The sequence below is a fragment of the Anopheles stephensi genome, chromosome 2 (genome assembly GCF_013141755.1).
Source record: "Anopheles stephensi strain Indian chromosome 2, UCI_ANSTEP_V1.0, whole genome shotgun sequence".
NCBI classification, from domain to species: domain Eukaryota; kingdom Metazoa; phylum Arthropoda; class Insecta; order Diptera; family Culicidae; genus Anopheles; species Anopheles stephensi.
Window position 1 is genome coordinate 5,567,345 of NC_050202.1, and position 25,747 is coordinate 5,593,091.

Consider the following 25,747-nt stretch of genomic DNA (forward strand, 5'->3'; position numbering starts at 1 on the left):
TCGGTCCAGCGTTCGGTCCAGGTTGGGGCGTTTCTATTATTAGTTTCCAGCGTTGCCGAGTGCTTGGTGATTTTAGTTACGCTAAAAGTGAGCATGTGTGCTCGGCACGGTCGTTGTGAGAGATTATTCAATAATACAGGAGTGAAATTGATGGATAAATTGATTTATATAAGTGGAGATGCGTGTGTGTGATGGGTTCTGAAGTGTTTTAAGGATAAAGTTAGAATAATTGTTATGGAAATATAAGTATGGAAAGAATTTAATGTGCGCCCTACGATATGCTTCTTATTTATAAGCCGTTTATTCTGTATTCTAACAAAAACAAAATCAATTCAAGCCTGTCAGAAAAGTGAGCTTAAGATAATTTCGTAAAACTACAAAAATAAATGCTCATACTTATAACATCAACTACACTGAAAGAGATGAATGTCTAGGGGGCGGACGAGCGAATCGAAATAGAATTTCCATGAAATAAAATTGCTTTAAGTCTTCTTCCTGGAAACGTTATAGAAGCATTAAAGAGCAATCGAGTATTTAATTAAAATTAAATTTAAAAAGTTTGTTGTATAACGATTCAAGGACGCAACACCGAAGTATGAACAGACAGCTCGATATCGATTTTGTGGCTGCTGGATAATCCGTGTTTATCGTTTTATTCGTGTTGCTACACTCCATAATCAGCATTTGGATTCTTATCAAATCAACTGTAGGCGAGGGGATATTAGTGAGAAATTCGAAACGAACTTTAATGTCAGATCTTACTAGGCGTAAACTGCCCACCTTAAGCCCTTTAATTATAATCCTAATCAAAAGCATTACTTCTCAACAGCATCGCCAAACGATTCTGCTACGTATTGGCGAATGTTTCACAACGAATTATTAACTGACAAGCCCAATACGATACATCATTGCGCTGGTGCGCATCTCAAAAACCATCTGCAAGTGCTAATGATGACTATACGGAAGACTAATGGCCACCGATTTCGAGAGCGCGCCTCGCCGACTCGCGCTCGAAACCGGTGCACTTCAAGACCTGGAAGCCGAACGTCTCGAAACGCCGCTTTCCGGGTAATTGCGGCACTTTGCTACCCTCGCCAGTGCCGAAGCGATAAATTCAATCATTAATTCTAATCCACCACTTCCACCAGCGGCAGCTGCCTCCCCAGCACAGCACCATCAGCTCCACGTGGCGAAAGTGCTCCCGCGGGAATAATTTCCCAAACTCGGCGCGGTCGGTGTGGGTGTGGGTCGCACCAACCTGCTAATTTCGACCGGAGAGCAATTTATTGGTCTAATATTTACGCACTTGGGTGTGAGCTGTTGGGTGGCAGGGCAGGTGGTCACGTTCGCTCCCCGAGTTGCCCGAGTTGCGCCACTTTCGCTGTGCTTTCGAAGTTCGAAGCGTGAAACATTCACCGTGTAGCGAATAAACATTGGGTGAGTGATAAAGATTTTTCCACCCTGCACCGCTTCCCCCCCACCGCCCCAGGCAGACACCAGCCGGCCCAGACAGAATCCCCTTTTTCGGTCTCGGCGCGTCTGCGTCACGGTCGCGCTGGCGAAACGCTGGCTCCGGAAGCGGAATTTCGTGCGAATTTGTATTCACCGATGCGTGGCGCAACCCATGCGAACAATACGCACCAATAAACTTGCACAAACCGACCCCGACCCTATTCGGGGCGACGGTCGGGGTGATTGGTAACGAACGAGCAGGTCGTCGTGGGTTTTCGATAGTGAGATATGGTTTGTTGATGTTGGGGTTTTACGTGGATTAAAGTGAAAGCGATGGAAAGCGATGGGATAGCGCCGTGCGTTGCTAATCTTAGCACGGAAGGCTTAGCAGGGTTCGGGAAATTCGGACACCGAAGGATAAGGAATAAAACACGCCCACCACCGCATCGGGGGAGCGAACTTGGGCGAGATACTTAATAGTATTAAACCAAGAACTAATGTATCACGCGTCCATTTCCGTCCATGGCGTTCGGTTGGGTGCGCGCGTGAAGGACGTGTCGTGTGTTCTATTTTCACCCACTAGATGTGTACCACTGAGTGTACAGCAAAACATCACAAATTTCCATATTTACACTGCAGATCCTTCACTCGTGCTCTAAACGTAAACCAGCTCGCCAAGACAAACAAGCATTCCGAGGTTTTTAAGAGCTTTTTTTTACCTAACAGGGAGTGTGTTTGTTAGCACTCCAGTCGCTCCGATTTGTGCTCACCCCTCCTCCGCGAGCGTTATTGGACACACCAATAAACGCCACATTTATATACAGATAGCGTGTCATAAATAATAATTTGCTATGAGTTTGAGAGTTTTCGCACGCTACAGTTGCCGCCCGCACAGTGTTCGGTTCGGGGTTTTGGTCGTCCTTGTGCACCGAAGAACCCACGGCACTACGTCCTACTGGCTGCAGTGGCCACCCCAAAAAACCCCGGTGCAATACGAATTTAATAAATAAAAAAGCCACTCCATGCGATGCAGCCGGATGCACGTCGCTAAGCTAGTTCCGGCCAGTGCGCTGTGCGAGTGCGAACGCTACGAGCGACCGGGCGTCTCCATCCAGACCCTACGGGCGACCAGGCGTCTCCATCGCCGGCCGAACGACCTCTTTGCGGTACACGGTATGGTGCGAATCTTTTGCACTGCACTGGTTTTCGATTCGCGTGAGACCAGCCCGCCCTCTTCCTCCCACTGCTGCCACTCCCTCCCTCGTTCGAATGAAATAAAGATAGCATTATAATTGAAAAGGAAATAAATTCAAACTGAACTACAATCACATGCGAACTAGCAACGGGCAAAAGGTGATGGTGGCGTGGTAGTGGTAGCAGTGGTTACCGCGTGGCGTATACTCGATGCATTAGTGCAGAAGTTTATGGTTGAATAATGAAGGAAGTTATCACTCTGGAGCTTTTCCGGGTAAATAATGGATCCGGGTCAAGGGGTAGGGCGGGAGCATGGGGGAAAAGGAAGTTTATGGGTTAGGTTGCGTCGAGCTAGAATCGAAGTGGTTTGCTGCGTTAATTATTTGCCGTCGCATTAATAAATGCAAATAATTGCATTGCTAGTTAGGCAGGAGTTTGAAGCTCGTAATTGGCTTTTAATGTAAAAGTGGAAGAAACTTAAAGCAATGCTACTATAATGCAACGGTTTGCCGGTCGCGAGAATCGACTGTGCCTGTATACAAGCATCTGTTTCAATAACCACAACGATGAATCATAAAGCATGGCCAACGATTAAGCGCTGTTCTACGCCAGGCTAAGCTACAAATCCGCCAAATCTTCCCGGTTCCCATTCCGTCACGTTTTCAGCCCTCCCAACCCCCATCCCTTTTTTTTACCAAACGTTGTCGTTGTCGATGATCAACCGAGCGGCCTCGCTAATGACTGACATTCGAGCCTGTCTGGCAGCGGGCCAAGGAAAAGCCTCATTTTTCCGATATTTATCGCCACGCGGTCGCCGTACAATAAATAATTCTACACCACCAACAAGGGCTAAACCGAGAGAGAAAGAGAGAGCTAGCGCAAAACAGCAAAACAACAACCGAACATAATGTGCTGCTGCCGCAACCGATCCTGAGCGTTTGATTCGATTCCATTCAGCCGAGCGTTTTCTTGTTCCAATTGTTTGCTCCCTGTTTCATGCGCTCCTTCCAATAATAACTCCGTGTATCCGTTATGTTTCCACACTGCGGGTGTGATGGGTTGAGGGTGGTTATTTTTTTTGCCTCCCCCTTTCCTCCCACTCATCCAGCTTATCTGAGGACGCCATCTCTAGCGAGGGCCGGAACCGAGACTTGGTTCGGTCGTAAATTTCGTCATTTATTAAAACGATTGGAACCGACATCAAATGGGGATGAAATTGATGATTTTCACCCGAAACCGGAAACGGCAACGTATAATGGGAGCAGGAAAAAAGGGAAGAAAAAACCCCTTTCGGTGCTAGATCCCGCGATTCGGAGAAGGACATTGTCCAAAACTTTTTCATCGACCAGCCGTACAGGCTGATACCGAGGTGGACAATGTAAGGTTCGGGTTACATAACCCGCCGGTCTTGATGGGTGAGCTTGTATGTGTGCGTGTATGTGTTACATCGACGGATTTGCTTCGATGGAAAAATAATCAACTATTATATCCTGAAAATGGTGATTAATTCATACACAAATTGAATCCAATCACGCAACTAATCAATTATATTTCCATCTTCACCTGGGGCGTCCGTGGCCACGAATAGAACAAAAAAAAAAGGAAACAACAACCAGGGGTGCACTTTTGGAACGCTCTTATTAGCACCCTTCCCTAAAGGTGGTGGTCGTTCGTGTGGATCAATTTGGATTGGTGCTGGTCTATTGTTGCTCACGAGCCCCCCAAACAATGAGTTCTGGCCGTGGCGTCAGACGTGTTGGATAGCATGGCACTGGTGGCGTTCGCGCTTCCGGGACAAAGGAAGGTAGGAAGTAGCATTTATACGGACCGGAACCACACACGCCCGAGTTATGCACCGAGAGTGCATAAACAGCTTGTACACGTCTTGTCCTCGTGTACATGCTGCGGGCTTCACGAACGCTCTAGCCAACGCCACGAAGATACACACTGTTGATGCCGGGGCGTTCGTGCATGTTCGTCCCCGGTCCGATACCTTTCGGTGACCCCTTTTTCGGACGGGGCTGCGAAATCACACGCATATGCCCTTACCGGGTTTGCGTCAAAAACTTATGGCCAGAACTTGTGGGGCTGGCAATCATGGCTGGCACGCATCGACCGAGGAAGGTAACGTAACGTAACACCTTTCTGACAGGCTGCAGCGGTGGCAGCGGCAGCAGCAGCAGCATTGTTTGCTGACAGGAATCGTGCAAAAGTTTTATTAAACTAGCTGAAGGGTGCCCGTGGAATGCAATTATAAAAAGTGTCATTTAGCGTTGAGGAAGCGGCCGTGTGTGTATGAGAGAGCACCGGTTGAATGAGGGTATGAATGAGGGTCTTCCTCTTTCCTAATGCTATTGTGCAGACAAACGAGGTGGTTACTGGAAATAGTTCATGTAGAAAACTAGATTGAATAAATTTTATGTTCAATTGTATTTTAAAACATGAAAAAATAAGCTTTATAGCATATCAAGTTGAGGGGTTTCGTAGTTTTATCGAATAATTTATTTGATTATTTTTTCAAATAAAACCATCTTTGTGCAACAGATACAAATAGCATTTGCAAGGCTGACTAACAATCGAAATTTAATCTGCATTGTTACATATAATTTTCACAAGCTATACCCATTTGCTTTTACCGGAAATTTTAAATCCATTATTCCCTTTGAAATTATCGACGAGTGCCGATAGACTGTTTACAATATGAAGGGTCAAATTCATAATCATCCTGTTTTAGTCTCGTTCTGTGGATTACATTATTGGCCTGAAAACTTTTAATACGATTCTCAAAACACCGAACAGAAAATAATTGTCATGTGCCGTGGGCGAGTGACGCAATGGTAATTATAATTGAAGTTAGCATACTTTTAGGCGCAATTTTCAGTAAAGCTGCGTCTCATGAAAATAATGGTTTAAAATCATCCCTAGCAAACTGGCAGGCTTCGTTTTGGTGTTTTTTGTTTATGTTTAACGAGCATTTTGATATAATTCACTGCAAGATTCCGCCAAGTTACATGATCAACTTGGACCTTTAGTTCCTTAGGGCTAGATTAGTTCGAGAATGCAAAAATAACGCAGGTCTGTCTATTATTGTTTATTGGTAAATAACTTTTTCTTCATCGAACATTTTGTCTGTTTAGTATACAATTAAGACCCTTCTTTTATCAATATCGTACCAAATATATCACTCTTAAATTATCATTTCATTTTATCGTTTATTTTTCAATTTATTCCCTCCAGTGGGCTAAAAATATACTTCATCCCTTAAAGAATTTATCGCATGATTAAGTTGAGCTGACCGCAAAACATCCACTAACCAATTTCTTTGCAAAATATTTCTTTCCCAAACGCCCTTGCTGCCGCTTTCGCACACACTCGTTCATAACTGGAACCGGCACTTGCCTCTCGCGACAACCAAACGGGCCCCGGTCGCCCGCTTGTCTTGGACTCTGGACCGATAATAGGATTAAGCCACAGCTTCCCGGAGCCATTTATTTCAACAATTGATACTGACGCACCAACCGTCGCACCGAAATTTATGACTCGAGGGCATCTCTACAAGGCTATCATCGGCGACTCGATCGAGCTGCCGTGCAAAGTAAAGGATCTGGGTAAGTATTGTGTATACTGTACACTGTATACGCCATCCGGTCTTCACCTCCACCCCTTGGCAATCCTCTCATCGCTGTAAAACCACCCGGGGAATCGGCCGAACCTTGGATGTCTCCGTGCTCTGCGAGTGGTGAATTTCTGTAAGCGCCTGAATGTATGCTACCCGCACAGCACGTAAATAAGGTTTTTGCCGGCGTCGGTGCCTGTACGGGCCGGGCTTTTTCGACCACACAGCCGTCTGTTTATCGGGTTTCGCTTTTCTGGCCAGACGAACGTACTGGGCTGGACGATGCCAGACCGGACAACGGGATTCTACGACGGTTCGGGCGATCTTGCATGAATCTTCCCATTCCTGGCTCCGCAATCGAGATATGCAAACGAGCGCTAGCAGGACAGAATGGTCATCCGTTCGCATGAGGCGGCTCTTATTTTAACCCTTCCAGTTGGGCTTTAATGCGGTGCAAATGCAGAACAAAGAGCTCGCCTAATGTGAGGTGTGGTTCTGGTTATTAGGAATGAAGACTACAAATTAGTCGATGACCATTGTCGGCGATACGGTTCTGGACGGCTGATGTTTGTTTGGTATTTTTCATCAGTTCTTTTGTTGAATTTCCATCAATTTATGGTTCAAAAATATTCAACCAATGAACATAAAATTAAAAAGCAATAAAATTAGCGCCCTCTTCCGAGAGAATCCCCAAAAAACGAACGGGGCTTTAAACGGGAGCCCATAATCATTTAAGGGTAAGCAAGATTGCTCCTTTTCCGATTCATCAAACAAGGAAAAGCAGGAAGTCGTAGGACGCCCGACCGCCTCGTCGATAAGTACTCAATAGTAGACGGTACTTCCAAACCGCACATTTGCCGTACAGGGCCTATCCTGCGTTCGTGTGTGTGTGTATGTGCTTAATATTTGCGCTGTACTTTGTGTTTTTAATAATCTACCTTCAATTGGCCCCCTAACCAGACCGAACAACGAGAGCAAACCCCTGGAATCGACAGTTCCGGGTTTCGGTACGGGCCGCACAGTACGGGTTGCATGCTAATGGTCCTTCGTTTGCTTGCCAGTTTTCGATAGCGTTCGAGCCTCGTTGTCATTATTGTTATTATATGCTCCCTCAGTCCTTCGCCTTCCTGCATGCTCCTGTCCCTGACCTGCTCCGAAGGCCCGTAACGTTGACTTCTATTTGCGTTCTGGCATAAAACTGTGAAAACAGGCAACGTGTAGCCTCGTTGCGAACGCGTTGCGAGCGTCCCCCGGGTGGTTTTGGCACTGCGGTTTTCATCCCAACATATGGCCAACGACGACGCATCGACCTGGTAGCTCATGTGCTTGCACTCATGCTCTCTCTCTCTCTCTCTCTTTCGCTCCCTTTTCGCCATCCCGTAACAGGGTCCTACGTGCTGCTGTGGCGTCGGGGGACCTCGGTGCTTACGGCAGCTAATTTAATGGTGACACGTGATCCAAGATTCAAGCTGGTCGAGGGCTACAACCTGCAGATAGCGAACGTGAAAATCCAGGACGCCGGTGATTATATTTGTCAGATCGGTGATAACGAAAGCCGGGATCAGGTCCACACGCTGGAAATACTGGGTAAGTAAGCGGTGCGAAACGGCGTCCACCACGGGTCGAGTCTGCTTTTGGCATCGCACCGTGCTGGGAATCGATTAGTGAAAGAAAATCAATCCCGATGCTGCGCTTGAATTGGCCGTTGCAAAACAAATAGCTCGGAACAAACTGTTCGTCGTCTGGTCGGTGTGTCCGAGTCTCTCTTTCTCTCTCTCTCTCTCTCTCGTCCGGGAAATGTCATCTTCCGGCACACGACGAGAGCGCAACGTCACGTCGTCATCATCGTATCAAATAAACCATCTAGTGTGTCATGCGTGTGTGTGTGTGTTGCGATGGCAACTCTGAAAGCGATATCCGTGTTTGACAGTCGAAGCACGCCAATCATTCGCCAAATAGAGGGCAGCAACAACGTTGTTGAATGCCTGAAAGCACACTAATCGAATAATGATATTTTGCAGTACCTCCAACAATACGAGTCGTTCCCCAGAACCGACAGATCACGGCCCGGAAGGGTAGCACCGTAACGTTGGAATGCAAGGCATCCGGTAACCCAGTGCCGGCCATCTACTGGCACAAGAAGGTAAGTCAGTTTCTTCCGCTTGCAAATTCTGCATCATCTTGCGGTGTGTCCGACGACCGCCAAGAAACCCTGAGGCGACGATCGAAAACAAACGAAGCGATCGAAGTCAAAGGCTGTGTGTAAATACGGTGCGTTAGAGTGTGTATTATCGAGAGCCCGGTCCATGGGAGTTGTAAATTATGCTGCGCGAGCCATGAGGGGAGGAATTGAAGTGAAAAACGAACATCACTATCGGATGCTTTCTACCGTGTGCCGTATTGAATTTCTGTTCGGATAGCTGACTGCACTAGCATGAATGCATTGTGCGAGAATTTTGCGGAAGACCGAACATGTTTGGTTAGGGTACAGTTGTGGTCAAAACAGTAACAATGGCAGCTGAATCTTCTGTTAAACATCTCAAGGATCGCCCTACTCGTCCTACTAAACAAGTGATTGATATGGAAGACTTGGTGAGACATAAAGTTGAAGAACTCCGAGCGTCGATGCTATTATTTTGAACACAACTGTACATCACATAGGCATTAAAGGCTCCATAAAACAGATTCAAGGAATTAGAAATGTGAGCTAGTATAGAGCTAGTATAATCCAGTAGACCAATCACCACACAAGCCCAAGATTTTTTCTACAAAATGATGTAATGAGATTTTATTACTCTGCTCCATTGCTTCAACAGGATGCATTCAGCGGATCGTCACATCTCTCCGAAAGCCCAACACTCCTGCTGGAACGCGTCGATCGGCATCATGCCGGCGTGTACCAGTGTACCGCCGACAATGGCGTCCGGGAAGCCGTTCACGTCGACATCGAAGTTACGGTGCTGTGTAAGTATTCGTCCAACTTATCTGATTTTCCTGCACTGCTCCACTGTCACTGGTACAGTTCAATAATGTTCCGTACGCTGGAAATCGTACCGGTCACGAGCAGAAATAGGCCGAAACAGGCGAGCGTTACATTTTTTGCGAGTCGCCATCGTAAGTGGCCGAAATCGTTTGGCCACCGATACACGGTATCGACGATTAGCGGTATCCAGAGGGCCAGGATCGGGTTCAGCACTGCACCGAGCAGTCCCATAAATGTGCCGAGATGCGGGATGCCACAGGCGGCCGCAATGTTTACCAGCAGCATGGCCAATCGTAGCCCGCTCTGTGCGAGCCCGGTCCACTGTTTCGGTACTTTGGTGTGCAATTTCTTCCACGCAATCTCGGTCGGCACGTAAAAAATCAGCCCAATGGAAAAGAGTACCGCAACGGCGGACAGCACTTGGATGCAGGAAACCAGCCTACAGTTTTGGAGGGGAGAAAAACAATTGGGATGGGAACGATATTATCAGAAAAGAAGAGAAGAGAAAAAGTGGGTGCGAAAAAACGACCGTCGATAAGGCCGGCGATCAAATGCAGACACCGGGAACATGCTTGCTTACACGTTTTCGGTGGGGAAGTTGAGTATGATGGAGCTTTCGACGTCATCACCGTACCGGATGTAGCCAACGGCGCCGAAGAAGCTGTACAGGACGGCCAGACAGATGTAGTTGAGGTTGACGATGCCGGGACAGCCGAGGTAGTGCTGCGGGTGACGCATCTGATTTTCCAGCGGAAAGATGAGACACGTTGCGTCCAGCGCGAAGTACACGATGCTGGAAATTTGACACAATCACACACAGACCATACCATTAGGGAGGGGGGGAGAGTGAGAGAGAAAAAGAAAACGAGGACTCCCCCTTAGGCAGTGTGTGTTAGACAGATGGTGTGTTTAAAAAACCAAACTCGCTCACCCCATGTATGGTGCGACCGTCGATGCGGTCGGCAACATGCGTCGGTTTTCCAGCGTGAGTGGCTCTTGAAAGATAAAGATCAGCGAAATGACGATATTGGCGAGGATAAGAAACCCGGCAATGGCCGAAAACGGGACCAGATACTTGATCTCGCGGATCTGCGTGATGAACAGGATCGGTACACCGACCAGCAGTATGTAGGTACGTTCGGTCCAGTCCCATCCGGTCCGGTAGTTGACCACCTCGCGAAGTGTCGTGCCGACAAACACGATGAACACAACGACCGTTGTCAGCATCAGATACCAATCGATGATGTTCCTGATGGCCGAAGGAGAAGAGGCGCGTTAGGCGTTAGGCGTGAGACTTGAGAACAAAAACACACTGACCGTAGCGCTGTGCCGAGCGTCCGGACGGTGGCCGAACCTTGGGCGCAAGCTTTTTCCACCGTTTCGGCAAATCCAAGCACCGGTATGCGTTCCTTCTTGCATATCTTGTACGACGTGCTGACCTGCGAAACGGAGCAAGGATTGTGATTGCGATATTTTACGGAAACAGTGGTACTGATTCGGGGTTTTTCTTCTTCTTTTTTGCGCGGGGCGGAGTACGTACCAATATGTGCGCACTGTGGGAGCAGAGCATCGCGAAGAAGAACGCACCGAACACGCCAAACACGAGGCCACCGTTTTTGAACGCGTACGGCACCGAAAGGATTCCGATGCCGAGGGCCGACTTCATGACGTGCACGAACGTGCCCAAGGTGCTTTGGGTGGAGCGAAAGATAGAGTTAAAAGAGGGAGGTTTATGCTGAACGGGGAAGCGTTTATACTTACGAGGTTGGATTCGGCACATCTCTGTACTTGTGTGGGTCATAAACGCTGGGTGTAATTTGACTGTAAATTTGAGTGGAGGAAGATTTGGGTTAGAAGAAGCTTTACGACCTTGATGGGATTGTCATTATGTTCCTTCTCATGTCTTCCTTTATTATTTTTACTTTTTGGGTCCTCACTTGTAGAATCTCTTTTGCTACCTAAGCGATCAGCTACTCCGCCGTCTTTAGTTAAGAAATATTAGGAGTTGTCATTGTAAGTAGGCAGTCGACTTTGTACAGTCGATGTAGTCATCGGTCACTCTCAATCATAACACAGATACTGTCTAGTCTAACAACCCATTCCTCAACCTCAAACTGACAAATACCGGTAATTCGATTGAAGAAGAGACCAAAAACTTGAAGAGAATCCAAGAATCATCTTGATGGCATTGGTTTTACGGATTTTATTCCTAAAAGTGTCGGACCCGCTAGCGCTGTTTAATATTCAGCAAGACTAACAACAAAAATTTTCTTCTATCTGATATTCTCAGCCAGCTGTTTCAGTTGAACTTTCTCTCGTTGTTGGAAGTAAAAGGCCTAAATTACGGGACAATGAATTTCTGACCTTTTTAAGGGTTCATTAGGCAAAGTCAGTAAGATCCAGTGGGAGATTTAAATTTTATTAAATATCAATATGCTTAGTGTCAGTTCTCCGGAATCGAGAAGACATCGTCCAGGATCAGCTTCCCCGCTGATGACGCTGATGGTATCGTACGTAGATTCTTGATTGCATTTGACTGTAGCTTCTCAGCTCGATTGCTTGTGTAGTAGACTTGAGTTTGTAAATAAAATACTTTATACAGACTTCATCATTGTTTCTAACTTCATCTCACTGCCATAAGCTCAAAGCGAGCTCAAAGCACGCTCCAAGCGAGTAGTTCAAATTCGAGAGAGCTTATTTGAAGCGTGAGAACACAGCGAAAGACGATATTTAGGTTTGTGGCCCAACAGGTACACTGACAAGTCTTTTTTTTTCCTCGAACTTCTCGTTATTGGTTTAAGATGCTAAATTTGAGAATGACGTGATTCGGGACACGGAGGACTTAACCCACTGTACACTTTAAACGACACTTGCATTTTACTCTAACCTCAACCAATTCGTTTACCTTCCATCCAATTTCACTGGCAGCAATTCCACACCTTCCGGCACCGGTTCCTTCTCCATCGTCTCACAGCCGCAAACTCCACAAAGCTTTTCCACAACGATTCCCCAAAACGATTGCCCCGGTAACAGACCACAAGCACACAACCACGATTTCAGCCACCTTTAAGCAACACTTTAAAACTGATCGATCGTGCAAAATCACACCACCGTTTTCGGGGTTGGATCGGAATCGGCTGCGATATCGCCGGGGCACACTTGAACGCACAGACACTCAAGTGCGGGAATCAGATTTAGTTCAATTGATGTTCTCGCCGCTCGTCCGCACTAATTGGTTTGACGTAGCGTTCTGGAGGTTCGGCGACATAAACAACGGCACGTCACCAGCTCAACAAACGACACACACGCCATCGGTCCGTCACGGTTTCACGACGCATTAATTGCGAGACCCCCGTTGGCGATCTCGGGTGTGTTTAGTACGCACTTGACATTTTCGGCAACGGTTCCCCGCACCACCTCGGGAGTTGCTGTATGTGACACTTATGCTCGTGCGAACCTTGTCGAAACTTGTCGAAAGGAAAACTTAAAGCCCAACAAACGAACAGCAAATCAAGCTGGACACCGAACTGAACCGATTCGCTGCCGTACCGTGACTGATGGCGTTTACAGCCGAGATGACAGCCAAAGAGTCGCCCGGCACGCCGATTCCGATGATGGATTCTTGGAGCTTGGAAGCGGTATGAACAGGTTTTCGCAAACACGCCACACAAGCGAAACGTAAAAAAACGCGAGCCTCTCCGCGTGTCTTATGCAATGAAAACAATAAGATTCATCATGCAGTCCACCATCGAGATGAAGGGTGAAGATTGTTAACGTCGTCAGTGTTGCCCTGTTTTTTCTTTTCGCTCTTCGACGAGCCAGTGACGCTTCCTCGTTTACGGTCAAGACGCTGCGGAATTTTAAATCACTTCACTGGCGTGGTTCACGTGCACGATCGCGCAATTACAGGCCGGTGAAGTTTCATTCGGGTCAAGGTTGGCGCGAAGCGTAGATCTTCGAAAGCGATCGTTATGTTCATTACCACTTCATTCAGTGAGGTGCTTAATTATGAACCCGGGCCGAATGTTTTGTGTGCCCTCAGCCACGAATGAATTAAAGATGGTGGAAGTGCAAGTATGTTGCGGCCCAGAATGGCTCCCCCCCCCCCCCCCCCACCCGCCCAAGCATTGTTCGAAGCAGCGATAAAGAATGTCTGCGATCTTGATTGACAGATATTAATATTCACTCGAATGAATCTAAAATGAACTCACCCTGACAAGGTGATGAGTGGAAAAGAGTTCTGAGCGATGGTTGGGCCGAGCGTTCAAGAATGTACCCCCGTGCACGCCTTTCAGAATGCTTCTAATTGGATATTGATTTCTGGCGAAAGGCGAATCGCTCTGGTCGAACATGATTCCGAGTATGGTTTCGCGATATTTTTGCCACGATACATTGATACGCTAGGGCGAGTAATTTGATTTCATGAGGCATCGCCAACGCTTCCCACTCACACAAGCGGGATCATTATGGCGCACGCCGAACACGAACACAAATTCTTCCCTGTGTGCCTCGGGCGAGCGGGCGTTAAATTCCTGGCGTCCCGGCGACGAATCCACACACAATTGGTGCAAAATTCTGATATGATAAATTTTGCTCCATATTGTTTGGCTTCAAGGGTGGGCGATATTGAATGCATGCAATGGGGGAGGCACTATGAATAGCATAAGAAAGCATCAGCCGCAACAGCGGCAAAGACATGTTCCGGGCACAAACTCGAATCGTGCACATGCCAATAATATTTGACTCCGTTTCGAACAGCGCTTCAATGCCTGCTGGTGGGTGTATTGGGAGAGAACACCTTATAAAGTCACCACCCCACTGAAGGGGCTGTTTGGAGGGGGGGCAGAAAAGCGAGGGTGAAAGTGTTTACCTTTATTCAAATTTCAATGCATTTGCCGCATTCCTCAATTTGTTGCATAGAAGGATCTGCGAGGATGCGAAGCACAAGGAGCGGAGACTCATTCGCAAATCTCGCCCGGAACGTGTTTCGAGATGCGGACGTTCCTACGAACAGCTCGTAACGAGCCTGATCGTTTCGAAGGAAAACCCTCCCAACCAAACGGTCTCGCTCTCGCGCGCGCACGCTCTCCCTCTGCTTAGCGTGCAAGGAATTGTGGATCACGAAAATTGCATAAACACTTAACATTCGGGGAAATGGTTTTGTATGGATTTTGTTGCAACCATTTCCCTTCTTTGAATGGAGGGCGTAGTTGGGAAAATAGAAAACACACTCGGGAGCATAAATGTATGCATTTGTGTTTTCGTTGCTTTGTGTAGCCCGATTAAGGGTACATTTTTATGTTTTCCATGAGAAATTTTCGCTTTTCCTGGGAATGTTACTATTCTGTTCGGAGTCCAACAATAGCCTACTTTATGGGATGTATGCAAGCAATTCCAAGAGGTTGTGCTTAATAGCATAGTAGCTGGGCTCAGAATAAAAGCTGACGGTACTAGAGGAACCCGTAAAATCCTCTCTAATTATATGACTTTGATAGTTTGATATACCTGTTAAGAGCATCTTGCTGTAAATTGATTGCATTTACTAAACCACTGTCATTATCCTCTTTTTTTTGGCTCTTTCCCCATCAGCTCCACCAGACATTACGGTCGAGAAGACGTGGGTCCACGCCAGCGAGGGCTTCGACATCGATCTCGTATGCATCGTGCACGGTGACGTGAACTCGGAGGTAAGCACTCATTAAAACTTTCAAACTCCCACCGGGCGCCTGTACCAAGCTGCACCATTTTACACCGTGTCACTCGGTCGGGGCTTGGACCCAGAATCCAGGCGCCTGGAGTTCTCGTGAAAGTGAAAAGTAAACTCGAGTAAAAATTCCACTAATTGTTAGGATTTCTGACAGTTTTGCAAAGACATGGAAAACTTTGTCGTGACGAGATTCTTCACCTGTCCTCTTAAATACTGGGAGGACTCATAGAATCATAGTCGTTCTCACTCTCTCTCGATCTCGGAAAACATAAGTTTACCGTCGGTGCAGTCGCTGCGAGACGTCGTGGTTCCATCCCGAGACGATGAAAGTCAAAATAATGCGAACGAAATCAACATTGCAGTCATTCGAAATTGTCTTCCACCCGGGATCGGGATCACGTTACAGCGTTACTCTGGTGCATTTAAAACGAGGTTTCCTTCTTCCTCCCCACTCTCCTTCGGGAAAACTTCAACCCCCCCAAACTGGGGACCAACGACAAGCGAATGTACGCTGTACTGTTATTTGTGCAACAATTTCTTTTCGGTGGCAAGACATTTTAACCGACGACGAGAACATGTGATATTTCCTTACCCTCACCGGTGTGTGTTGCAGTTTTGCTGCAAACGGCGACAACTTTACCGTCAAACTTTGTAATTCATTTGCGATCAACTTTTACCTTGGTCCGGTCGGTGCTAGGGCGCCTGTACGGCGATGTAAATCAACGTCCCGAAAAGTTGTTTAAGTGGAATGCTAACGATTTATTTACATTGCAATGGAAACGTTAATTGTAAACGACTTTTTTTTGTTGCCTGCCGTTGTATTTGTTTTAAACTACAACCCTTCTGGTGCAGGCCGAAGGTGGTACGGGCCGGATGTTGATTTTTCGTTGCAAAAGTTTGAATTTGGTTGGCAGGTTAAAAGAAGTTTTTTACGGAATTGAATAAAGTAGTTGGTTTTGTTCCTTTTCTGAATATTAGTTGTGGACGAAGAAATATAATAAAGCGTTTTGTTTGACTCAAGAAAACTGGAATTTAAACGGTGAAATCAAATTTAATTGTAACCCATACTAGTTTGCGCCTTTGAGTAGGCAATCCGCAGTACAAGAGCCGTGTGATCAAGAACAGCACGGATTTATTTGCTTTAAGAATGTTTTTTCATGAGCTATTTCAACGTAAGAAGCTGAAATCTAGTTCTTGCATGAACAAAAGAACTGTTTTTAAATTGGATTTTTTTTCCTATAACGAAAAGGCTTATAATGAGATTCAAGCACCTAGTTGAAAATTTCAAAAGAAGAATGCTCCACGAAGGAATGATCATAAATTCGAACAATCTGGGAGTACATCTAATCATTTGTTATATTCAATAGGTAGAAAACCACTAGAACAAAATTAAAAGCGTAAAAACCTGGCTTGGAATCCATCATTCCACCTAGTCGACTAGTTAACCGATGGCGGTTTAAATTCAATGATTCATGGACCCCAGTATCAGTGTTAGTGTATGGAATAAACAGTGTGCTAATAACCCTCAGCCAAGGAAAAAAAAGCACAAAGTCTTATCTAGTTAATTACCAACTATAACCCTCAAACTCTCTTTAGCTCCTTCTCGCACAGATAGATAATTTAATTCTACATTAGCTTCACCATCGTTGCTCCCTATCTTCGGTTTAATGTGTTCATCCTCCAGCAAAAGCTTCGTGCTTTAAATCGATTCTATTTTAACTCATACCTCTCGATGCTTCATACTCTAATGAACCAGTTTTTTTGCATGCAAGAAAGCGTCGACGGCGTTTCCCCCAGTTTAGATTGTGTTGAAGGAAGAAAAATGAGGCAAAAAAAACCGAGCGACTATAAAATAGATCAGTCTCAGGCTTGAGAGCTTCGTTTTTAATTGTCTTTTAATCCTTTCGCTTCTTCCTGTCGCGCCGAGGGTGGCGTGGTTTGTGCAGGGAGGTGACATCTTGTCGTTTTCCTATGTTTTTTTTGCACCGCTGTTTGAACCACAAAACTAGCCAAACCGATGACAGGTCGGAGTGAAAACTGCATTCCGAAGTGTGGTGAAGAAAGGAGAGTAAAACTAACGCTACTGCCGCTTGCGCTAAGATAGTATTAGTTCTTAAAATAATGCAGCGCTCGAACAAAGCCTGATGAAATGAAAAAGCAGCCAAAGAACGGGATGAAAGAATGAATAAAAAATCTTATCCGCACACAATACGCAGGATAGGCGAGCTAGCGAGCGAGTGCTGCGAGGTCTTCTCTGGAGTCCGGAAGTCCTTCGGCACAGGAAATATCAGCAGTGAACAGTGTGTGTGTGTGAGTGGCTTTCATCCTCCTAGCTCACGGTGTGCCGTATTAGTTTGAAACTTTCATAGATTAATTAAAACTTTAGCCAAGGCAAGTTCATTTTTTGCCCTCCCTGGACACGGAATCCTACCGGATAAGGCTCTCACTCGCTCACTGCAAACAGTGCAAAAGGTATTATGATGACAATGTTCATCGCCACCATTCCAACCCCCCAAAGAGTGAGGGTGGGGGGGCGTAAAGTTCTGCTTCTCGGCAATGGTGTTTGTACTTCGTTTTTCTGCCATCTTCTTCGTGTTGCAATTTTGAAATTAAATGTGAAAAGCCCAGCCCCACGGAAAGTGTATGCCGCACGGGAATGTATCGCGTTGATTGTTGGAATAAAATTAATAACGAGTAATGAATATGTTATCTCTCCCGGGTCTCCCCCAATGCTTGGTGCACGATTAATTAGACTGCAGACAAATGTTTTATTTAGCTGTAAGGTTTAGTGTTTCTCAATTCTCATTCTCTTTTTTTCGGGTTTTCAGATGCTTTGGTACCAGAACTCCTTTCTGCTAGATCCAACCGATCGTCGCTCGATGTACTCCCGGGGTGACAAGTACACGCTCAACATTAGAAACTTCCAGCAATCGGATTTCGGAAACTACAGGTAAGCAAACCGCACCATTATAGCCTTTTTATAGCTTCAGCCATTTGTGCGCTGCTCGATTTTAATGTGTGTAGCTTACGAGCCTCCAAGAACAAATGCTCGGAATGTTTCCCCCAAATTATGTACCGATTAGCCGATCCGAAGATGAAGAAGAAAGCGAGGAAAGTTTTCACATTCCGCAAAATAATCACAGCCCGGGCCCATTTCCCGAAGCGTGCGAACTGAACCGTGAAAAGCTTTCCCCTCGTTAACAATTAACCGAATGACTTCATCTTTCATCTGTTGCCACAGCGTTTGGTTGGTCGATAAGACATCAAACACACACAGAAAACTCTGCCGAGCTCCTTGCGATACCGGACGCCCAGCCCAGCCCAGGCGACTTGTTGGAAGTGATTTGGGTGAAAGTTTTGTGGCGTGGAGTACCGTGGAGCTGGATCGTTATCCTGTCAACCGGGTACACCGCCGTCAACCGCTTCCCGTGTCATATCGCTCCACCCCAATGGTATCCGTCGGCAGTATGCAAACAGTGCTCGGAAAACCGCACGACCTCCCTCTGCGCTCTTCAAATAATCAAAGTTTTAAGCTTTTATGCCCATTTCCGAAGGGCCAGCTTTTCGAAAACCGAAAACCACGTCCATAAATGACTTTTCGGCACTGCCAAACCACCCACCCCCGCACCCCACGATGGCAGATGATGATCCATTCGGTTGGAAAAAGGGGCCTGCCGGAGAAGGTGAACCTTCAACCTACAACGAGCGCCATAAAGAGCCGTTTAAAAATTCAAATCTAAATCATTTTAATCATCCATCTCACATCATGGATCTTCAGGTTCGGCCAGCATGCCAGCTTTTACCGGACATCTGACTTGCCCGACCCGGAGTGACTAACTTTTTCCATCCGTTCGTCCTCTCCTCAAGTCCTGGTTTTCTTCGGGAAGTTAAACCATTTTCCAAACTTTTACTTCACCCCTGACGCAACTGCTTCGTTCATCTGATGTTGGACCAATGTCTTTGAGCTGGATTTTCGAGCGAGAATCGTGTTTGTGTGTTCCGGCAAACGTGAGTTACGTTGAGCATGATGAGCACTATACCGGTGATATTATTAATATCCTTAAGTAATAGGTTTGTCTAAGTTACTTTTGCAAAAGCCGGATTTACGATGTGGTGAATGGGCGAAAGCCAAAGATTGATGAAAACCGTTGATTGAACGACTCCGATTGTCCGGTGATGAATCGGTTAGTCTGTTAGGTGCGAGTCGCTATTGTTGACATAACCAGCTCGCATCAGTGTTTGTAGCTGTTTATCTTAATGTGCATCATAATTTGCATGGGAATTTGAGAGAGTGTGGGTGAGAGGAGTTGTCACTGGAGCTAAATTATTGGGAGGCCAGAGTTAGTGACTGTTTGGCTGAGCAGAGGATATCCAAGTTGTTGTTGACGCTTTGGATTATGGCGAACTGGAATCGAGCCTTGTTTTGAGCTTTGAAAACAATCGGAAGAATTAACATCTGAGCATTATAGAATCTGGAGTGAGACTTGCCATTTATAAGAGCAGAATGTACTTTTTGTTCTTAGTCTAGCTATCTTTTGGTCCTGCGGAAAACGCCAGATGGGATTTGGTATTTGCTCTATTGATATAAAATCCATCAGTTCTATGACTCTCAGGCAAGTGAGTGAGAAATTTGACATTTACTTCTGACAAAACCAAAACCATTTGATCAACTTCTGACAAAAACCTTCAAATGGTTATAAAATTCGAAGTAATTTTCAACACGGACTCTTCTCAGAGTTTGTTATTTAGACCAAACGAACCTTACTAGTACTCCCGATATCCTACTACACTATACGATAATAGCTCAACAACGTTCTGTTGAAAGGTAACGTTGCCTAGCTGAGGCATTCTAATAGCATCCAATGGTAAGGTACGACCCATTAGCACCGTATGACTTGAGTTCAAATCTCGATTTTCAGGAGGTGATTCTCGTATGCTCGATTTGTTTTTCTGCTGAAGGAAATTCTCTCGTTATCGATATACAACGACTAGGTAAAGTCCTGGAAGGTAACATTTCACTACACACACACGCACTGCAACTGAGCTCTTAAATTGTCGATAAAATCTAACATAGATGTCAGATACACTCTCTACACGCTTTAGTGATTTTCTCTCTAAATCGTTTTTTGAAAACGATCGACTTCCCGAAAAGGGCTACAGCATATTAACAAACAATTTTGCTCGCATCGCCCAAAGCCTCATCCTCCAAGCGTGTCTCAGTCTCTTGCCCCTTCAGCACAAACAAAAAACACGTTTCATCGTACGATTTAGCAGCAGGAACCGATTGCTGCCAACGCTATTGCCGGTCGAGATTTCGGCAGAACGTTATCTCTCGACGGTAGCGCACAGAATAAGCCTTGCCCTTGCTTGCAAAACCCAATTTCCGTGCCGTGGCCGGGGTTGTGTTTTTGAGGGCCGATTTAGGAAATGAGCAAGGCCATTTATTCTCGGACCTACACCCGGTTGTGGCCATGAGGTGACGCGTGTCGTACAAAGGTGCTAGAAGATATCCCCCCCCCACCATTGCTGGCTGGCTGAGTTGTGTCGGTTTCGGTTGCGTCTTTCGAAATCGAAACTAATTTCCTTCCACCCGGGATGTGTGTGTGCATGTGTGTGTGTGGCGGATCGCTTAGCGACGACGAATTCTCCACACCGGTCGGATCGAAATATTTCAGGCCGTGAGGATGGTGCTTGCACGCTGCAAAAACTAATTGAACCCGAGTGCACCCAACAAACCCTTCCTGCGTTGCGATGTTTTGTGAGGCTCAGAATGGGGCGAAAAAGAATAATGGCGTGGCGTGGCACGGACCAAACTTGCAAAAAGCAATTGGGATCTGACTCTTATAATAGGATTAATTAGGCTCGAAAATTGGTTCGTGACAAATTCATACCTCTCTCCCATTGGACCGATTGTTCTCGACGCTTTTCCTCGGGGTAGTCTTTCAGAGGTCGGCTGCTGCTGTGACTTGAGCCGCTTGAGAAGCAGGGGCAGGTTATCGGATAGGGCAACGCGCCGAAAACAAAACAAAAATCTCATCTGAAAACAATGAAAATTTGATTTAATACCCTCCAAGCGCTGGTGCAGAATATCGGCTAGAATATGGGTTTATGAAGATAACTTTGGTCCTGTTCCGTTGCGCTGGGTTAAGACATTCGATCCCATCCGCAAAGTATGATGCTAATACCGGTGTATAAAATGGAGCAAAATAAACCCCACAAAAAAAAATATTACAAAACCACAAGCCTGCGTTAAAAATCTCTCCGACGAAGATGGGCGAGCTCGGCCCTAAATCTGGTACGGTACGGCCATACCGGATTGAGTCCCGTTTACACCCTACGACAGACAGTTACACCAGCTCGTAGATAATAAATCTCGTCTTAATTTTATGATTTACGGTCATGAAAATTGCAGGAAGTCTTCAGACGAGTTCGCGAAGTGCTTAGCGCACAGGGGCCGGCGCGCCGAAAAGGGGAGTTGGGAGAGGGTGTAGAATTAAACCCAGCCCACACACAGCCGCTCGGTAAAGCTGGCGTTCCGTAACCGAAGTACAGGGCCGCAACAACTCGCGGCTCGTGTTAATGACGCCTTCAGGGCTTAGGATACCGGCGAGGTTTCTCTCTCTCTCACACTCGGGCTCTTCCTCTTTTTCCCCTAGCCAACAGCTCGTGAAGTTGTGCAAAAGTTTTCGCTCATTTCGCTGATGATGATCGTTGCTTTTTATTCTCTTCTTTTTTTTTTGCTCTCGTCCCACTGTTTAGCTGCGTTGCCGACAATGCCTTGGGCCGGACGAAAAAGTACATCGAAGTTTCCGGGCGTCCCGGGCCGGCTGCGTTCCTGTCGCCGGCGTACAGCAACTATCTGGACCGGTACAATCTCACCTATACGATAGAGTCCATCCCACCGCTGGACGAGATCAAGCTACTTTATCGAAAGTTGATGGTGGGTATCGCCGAGTCTAGCGTGAGTTTTTCAGATAGATTTTTTGTAATCTTTAATTGGAAGTTTGTTATATTAATCATACAAAGAAAATTATCAAAACAGCACACAAAATTTCAATTTCTACTCCAACTGCAAATCGGCTTATTCGATTCGTTTCGCTACACACTCACGGTTGGTCGTTGCGAGCTAGCGTCGTAGTAAAATCTATTCCCTCAGGTCTGTCCATCTCTGCAATGTCCAATCAACCCATGCGTCCAAGCTTAAAAGCGACAGACGAGCATAATCGCATTGTCGTTGATTACGATACAGTTTTGTCGTGTTGTTGTGTTGCAGTGCCCTATGAGGGTTCTGGGCGGGAAATTGAAAAGATACATTAGTTTATCAATTTTTAACGATTTTCCCTACTGCCAACTCTCTCTCCCTCTCTCTCTCTTGGGAGCTGGTAGAAGGACATCATGTGTCTGGCAGGCTCGATGAAAGCTGAACATGACGCTACAGAAACTGTGGTGTGTGTTACATTTTTAATGCTAGTGACATTTTAAAAGCTGCCCATTGGTTGAGAATCGGACGCAAAGTTGGCAATATGAAGGGCATGAGTGTTTATTATTGATTCGGATTGAAAGGTCTGTAAGCTTTATGGGAAAAGATTTAATTAGTGTTTTTGTGTACAATTGCTTTGAATATTCTTGTTTTGAACAGTTTTATTAGAAAATTAAATTCTTAAAAATTTTGATAAATCATCGAAGAAAAATCTGGGTAGCAAACCATCGTTTCAAATTAATTTTCATTTTTTGGAGTGAATAAATCATTCTTTCGCTGTCACATCAAACTGCTTTATTGATAATAAATATAAAATTATCTTAATATGTTTAACCACTCGTAATACACCTGCCGGGTATATTTATGTCCAGCATAATGTTTACTAGCGCCAGTACTCAGCCAGCATCACCAACAGCATAAAAACACAAGAAATTAAATTTCCCACTTCCATTATCACATCTTACGGACTTACGGTGTCTGTGTTTTTTTTCCTCCCCCATTTGCACTTCAATTTTCATACTCTCCGTTTGGGTCGCCACGGATGGATCGGTCCACCAATCATTTATCATCGGTCAACACCTAACGACGGCGGGGTTCCAACCTCGACGGACAATGTTTGGACCTGGTGGATCGTCACGCAAATCTCAACGTGGGACGTGCTGGATGTTGGACTGTGTGAATCGTTTTTTTTGCTTCCTTCGCTTCCCTGTTCATTTGTCCACCCGATGTGCGAATGATGATCACGGTGGTGATGATGTACCGACTACCAACCATGCTGATGACTGCACGGACGATGATGATGTGTGTTTTTATGTCACAACAATGCACGTACTACACCGCTAACAAACGACTGCACTGCCCGGCCCGACCCGAATCCCCGGGCGAAACTGCAGATGAACGAAACATATCAACATCCGGGCAGCTGGGAGGACACCATTTTAGTGCCAACATTAACCAGATCCGATCCTACACATTTTATTATGTCGCATGTGATAAGGGGCCTGTCGCCGAACTCCGTCTACGAGGTAATGATCCAGGCGCGGAACGTGCACGGCTGGAACGAGGTAAGTGTTGTCGCCTTTTGTCAATGTAAAATGCTGCCGCTTGCCTGCCTCTTGCCACGTTTTTCCCGTTGATCCATTACAAAACTGGCACGCTGCCACAGTATAATGCACGTGAATGGCAGGACGCTTCCTGAGCGAGCCTCCGCTGCCATTTTCTTTCCATTCGCTTCCCACACACAGTCAACCATATATTTATATACTGGTTTTTTCCTCCGTCGTCGTACTCGTTGTTACTCTCTCGGCTTCGCGGGGCGGGGGGGGGGGGGGTTAAAATCTCAGCGTTTGCGATTTACGAGCTCGAGCTGAAAGCCTCATCCTTCCGGTTTGCTTTTGATGAATTGTTTCATTACACGTGCTGCAAAACTCTCCGTGCTGCGTCACACAGTCCCCTTCTGCGAGCAGCTTGTGAGATATGTCACATCGTCCTCCATAATCTACCGACGCTGGCTAATGGGAAAGGGAAAACAGCTTCACACAGCTGGCACATAGCTACATAGGTGACTCGGCACAACAAAGGAAAGGAAAGGAATCCAGTGCTCGCAGAGGTAGTAGCGATGGATGGTTAAATTAAGGCATTGAAGTCTAGAAGGCGAAAAAGCTTTTCTGTGGCTTTTAATAGTTGAGATGCTTCCTCTGTTTTGCTCGCGTTTTTGCCTGGGAGCTTAATCGACAGGCGGGAAGCAAATTGTTGTTCCACTGCTGCCAACATACAGCGGAAGAAACTATCCATCGTTGGAGGGTTGTGTGTTTTCGAGGTGTTGGATACACTCGACTAGAAGGATTTAAAAGTTAATGTACGTTCCATTAGGATGCTGTCAATGCTTCGGCTAAATCTATACTCCATGGATGTACTGTTGTGTACGATATAGAACAATGACCCCTCAGCTCCTTAAGATTATTAGTTCGTTGTTTGCTGTAGAACTTTCTGAGAATCATATCACTGGAACCGGGGATTCCTCGTAAGCTTCAGCCTGAGCATAAACAGCGATAATATTGAAGTAATGTTTGGGACAGACTTTAAATATGTTTTTCTAAAGTGATGTCTGTTCTCAAGTTTGGATTTTGAAATTGTAGTCCTTCTTTATTATAGTCAACTGTTTATGATGGATGCGATCTTTTTGGATATTTTTGAGGAGAAGATTTTCTTATAAAATGTTCATCAAAATGTTGTGTAAGTTTACTGATAAAAGATGCGAAGACAGGAAGTCAATATGAAAACTACATCTTCCGAGAATTGTCTCTGTAGGACATCAGGGCCTGAGGAGAAAAGAAAATACAACCCAGAGAAAATCTTCTCCAGGAACTTTGTGAGGCCGAATGATTAAACGGCAAGGCTTGTATTATAAGTCGAAGTCAAAGAGGAAGGTCACTTCACGCTACCAAAACAATTTCTGGGTCTGTGCTGACCACGACGACAAACAACCATAGCTGATCATGCCTCAGACGATATCTGACTCGTAAGCGCAATATGTGGAGCAATAAAGTCTAAGAACTACCTTAGGATTCTTGTTCTTATTAGAAAATCTGATCTCCCTCCAGAAGTGACAGGATATAGTTACACCCAAATGAAGCAGCACTTATGATCAGGATGTACCAGGAGGAGGAGGTACATGAATTTTCACTTCTTCACGAGAGTAAGTAAGTAAGTAAGTGAGAGCTTTTTTTCAAATATAATTCAGTTCGAGTTCTTTCGCTCGATAGCTTCTTCAAAGTCACTGACAACTTACCTGCTGAGTCTAAATACGACAGACAAGAAAGACAATTGTTAAAGTCAACGCTGTTATTCAGCGGAGAACACTTTCCCTTGCTAAAAGAGCTAAAATTGAATTCCCTGCGTCACTTAATCGCAAAGTTCTCGCCAAGATTTGTCAAGCGAACCCACGTGTCATGCCTCTAACTCTGAGCATCACCGTTTCTCCAACGCGCGATGGTGATGCATTTGGGCAAATTAGTTTTTAATGCTCATCAAATCAAACACCAGCCAGCCTTATATTTCATTCATCAACCGGCTTCATTTGTCAGACTCCATTAAATATGTGCAAGCGTACTGCTCTGAGGTATAAATTATATTCCTACCCTCTTGTGGAGTTTTGGCGTCCCCGAAACCGAATGTGGTGGCAGCTTTTCCGCACGGTCATTTGTTGCTCATTTCTCCTGCGATGCAATGAATCTCTGGCGTGTGTGTGGAGATTTTAGTGACGATGGCGTTTGTTTGCTTGAGGCAAGGCCGAGTCCAGTAATGCCAGCACCC

The 25,747-nt window shown here is 45.8% G+C and overlaps 2 protein-coding genes across 3 annotated transcripts in view; one reads left to right on the plus strand and one right to left on the minus strand.

Moving 5' to 3' along the window:
* LOC118508221 (limbic system-associated membrane protein) overlaps positions 1-25,747 on the plus strand; it is an 82,903-nt gene that overhangs the window by 50,832 nt on the left and 6,324 nt on the right. For both annotated transcript variants that reach the window (XM_036047810.1, XM_036047809.1), the window contains exons 4-11: positions 6,108-6,254; positions 7,649-7,849; positions 8,284-8,405; positions 9,079-9,226; positions 14,835-14,932; positions 17,781-17,902; positions 21,712-21,892; positions 23,326-23,496. In XM_036047810.1, the coding sequence (XP_035903703.1) occupies positions 6,108-6,254; positions 7,649-7,849; positions 8,284-8,405; positions 9,079-9,226; positions 14,835-14,932; positions 17,781-17,902; positions 21,712-21,892; positions 23,326-23,496 (1,190 nt within the window). The remainder of the gene's footprint in view (positions 1-6,107; positions 6,255-7,648; positions 7,850-8,283; positions 8,406-9,078; positions 9,227-14,834; positions 14,933-17,780; positions 17,903-21,711; positions 21,893-23,325; positions 23,497-25,747) is intronic.
* LOC118508222 (proton-coupled amino acid transporter-like protein pathetic) lies at positions 9,022-12,809 on the minus strand. The gene is made up of 7 exons (XM_036047811.1): positions 12,151-12,809; positions 11,007-11,066; positions 10,786-10,936; positions 10,563-10,684; positions 10,177-10,494; positions 9,826-10,038; positions 9,022-9,684 (listed from the first exon to the last, which is right to left on the minus strand). The coding sequence occupies exons 1-7, from the start codon at positions 12,207-12,209 to the stop codon at positions 9,273-9,275; spliced, it is 1,335 nt and encodes a 444-aa protein (XP_035903704.1). The 5' UTR covers positions 12,210-12,809; the 3' UTR covers positions 9,022-9,272.

Excerpts from the sequence above, each read along its gene's own strand:
- LOC118508222 (XM_036047811.1), bottom strand. The coding sequence starts at position 12,209 with ATGGAGAAGGAACCGGTGCCGGAAGGTGTGGAATTGCTGCCAGTGAAA. Across the intron at positions 10,039-10,176 it reads ACGGTCGCACCATACATGGG|CATCGTGTACTTCGCGCTGG; the intron begins GTGAGCGAGTTT and ends TCAAATTTCCAG. Across the intron at positions 9,685-9,825 it reads AACTTCCCCACCGAAAACGT|GCTGGTTTCCTGCATCCAAG; the intron begins GTAAGCAAGCAT and ends CCAAAACTGTAG.